Raw genomic sequence first — 1,820 nt, 5'->3', positions numbered from 1 at the left:
GAGTAGCTGACAGTCCACTGCTCTGACCATCTCTGTGCTCACTGTTTTTGTTTAGGTTTTTACACTAATTGGTGCATTATCCACTTCTGAATACTTCCTTTCAAAGCTCAGGGCTCCAGGATTATCTTCTGTATCCCTGTCAATTGGTTTCATTTTTCTTTGTTGAAGAGGGTCTGTGTAGCTTGTCTACCTATTCCTCCATCTAACTGGAAGTCCCCTCATTAAGAGAAATTTTTAGAAGTAGAATTGTTGGCTCATACATACATTATATTGCTTAAGTGTCCTCCTGAAAAGTTAACTCTATCCATTTATGTTCCTAACAATAGTGTGTAAAAAGTTCTTTTCCTGGAGGGTATTAGTAATTTTCTTAGTCTTCTCTCTACCAACTGGAAATGAGAGAGGAGGAGATGGAGGATGAGGCAGAAAATGCAGGTCACTTGTAGAAAGAGTAATTAGTGTCCCCTGACTAGTTGGAATTTCTGTGAGCAATGAAAAAGATCAGAGTGGCAGTATTTACATTAATGACGATAGAGGTAAAGCTTCTATTCAGTAGATAACTGGAGATTCTAGTGCTCACTTACTTTGGACATGTCACCAGGAAAGACCAGGAGCTAGAAAAGGTCATTCTGTTTGGTAAAGTCAACCAAAACCAGAGAAACCCTCAATGAGGTAGACTGATACAATAGCCACAACAATGGATTCAAAGATACACAATCATGAAGATGGCAAAAGATCAGCCAATGCTTCATTCTGTTACCCATAAGGTTGCTGAGTAAGGGCTGACTCCATGGCAACTAACAAAAACTAGTCCTACAAGGCTTAAAAACATGTTAACAAGATTACTTGAGCTCCTTTTTTGAATATTTATAGCCTAATGATCTGATAAAGCTTTAGCTTAGACATATAGCACCTTATTTTCTTCTACTCCTCATCTTCTAACAATAGAAATCCTATGATGAACTTGTGGAGTTACGTCCATCCTTGAAAGTCTTGCATATGTATACTCCAATGGTTTATGGATCTAGAAATTGCAAATGTCCTAGCATAGTCTTTTTCTTTTTAAAGGAAAATTCAGTCTATGAATGTAATATATTTTGCATTCTACATATACCAATTTCTCTATTAATAAAGATAGACAAAGTTGGAGAACTCAAAAGTTGTATTACATGCACTAAGAAATGACTATCAACAACGGAAAGTAACACAAAAAGAATTATTTGTTTTTTGGCATACATCACAACTTCTAAGAAGAATATACTCAGAAGAATAAGAAAAAAATCAAGAATATTTAAAAAATAATTATAACAGTGAAAAATTAAAATCTAAACCTTGATACAAAGAACACAAACACTAAGATAATTTAAAATGTTTTAGAACTGAAAGAAATTTATGAGAATCCTGCTTACCATCTGAAAGGTTTAAACAGAGCCAATCCAAGGCAGAATGAAGATCACCTCCATGTAAGAGGGTATTAGTCATGGCATCTTCAATGTCCTTTGTCTTAAATGAAAATGCTTGTAAAGCCATGTATAAGTCCTATAAAAAGGAAACGTAGAAAAGTCAAAACATCTGTCAATTTTCTCTTCTCTCATTATTGACTTTATTGCCCCATTCAATGCATTTATTTTCTAAAATAATATCTTACCATGTTTTCAGTGAAAATTTATATAGCAAAATGGGGTCCTATCTAAAAATTACTATACAAATTGTCCAGTGGCATTGCCAATTTTTCACCATGTGTCAACATTCTCTGTGATTCCATTCTGGATGCTTTGTTTCCAGTAATCTATTTTCCCTAGAGGTCCCTTGACCCTTTCACC

General features: G+C 34.7%; 1 protein-coding gene across 1 annotated transcript in view; it reads right to left on the bottom strand.

Annotated features, from left to right (window-relative positions):
- The window catches only part of DHX29 (DExH-box helicase 29), a 112,417-nt gene that overhangs the window by 87,877 nt on the left and 22,720 nt on the right, over positions 1-1,820 (bottom strand). The window contains exon 4 of the mRNA XM_007944183.2: positions 1,407-1,536. Coding sequence (XP_007942374.1) covers positions 1,407-1,536 — 130 coding nt within the window. The remainder of the gene's footprint in view (positions 1-1,406; positions 1,537-1,820) is intronic.

The sequence above is a fragment of the Orycteropus afer genome, unplaced genomic scaffold (assembly GCF_000298275.1).
Source record: "Orycteropus afer afer isolate SDZICR_OR568_19922 unplaced genomic scaffold, OryAfe1.0 scaffold00122, whole genome shotgun sequence".
NCBI lineage: Eukaryota > Metazoa > Chordata > Mammalia > Tubulidentata > Orycteropodidae > Orycteropus > Orycteropus afer.
This window is presented reverse-complemented; position numbering and strand designations above follow the sequence as displayed.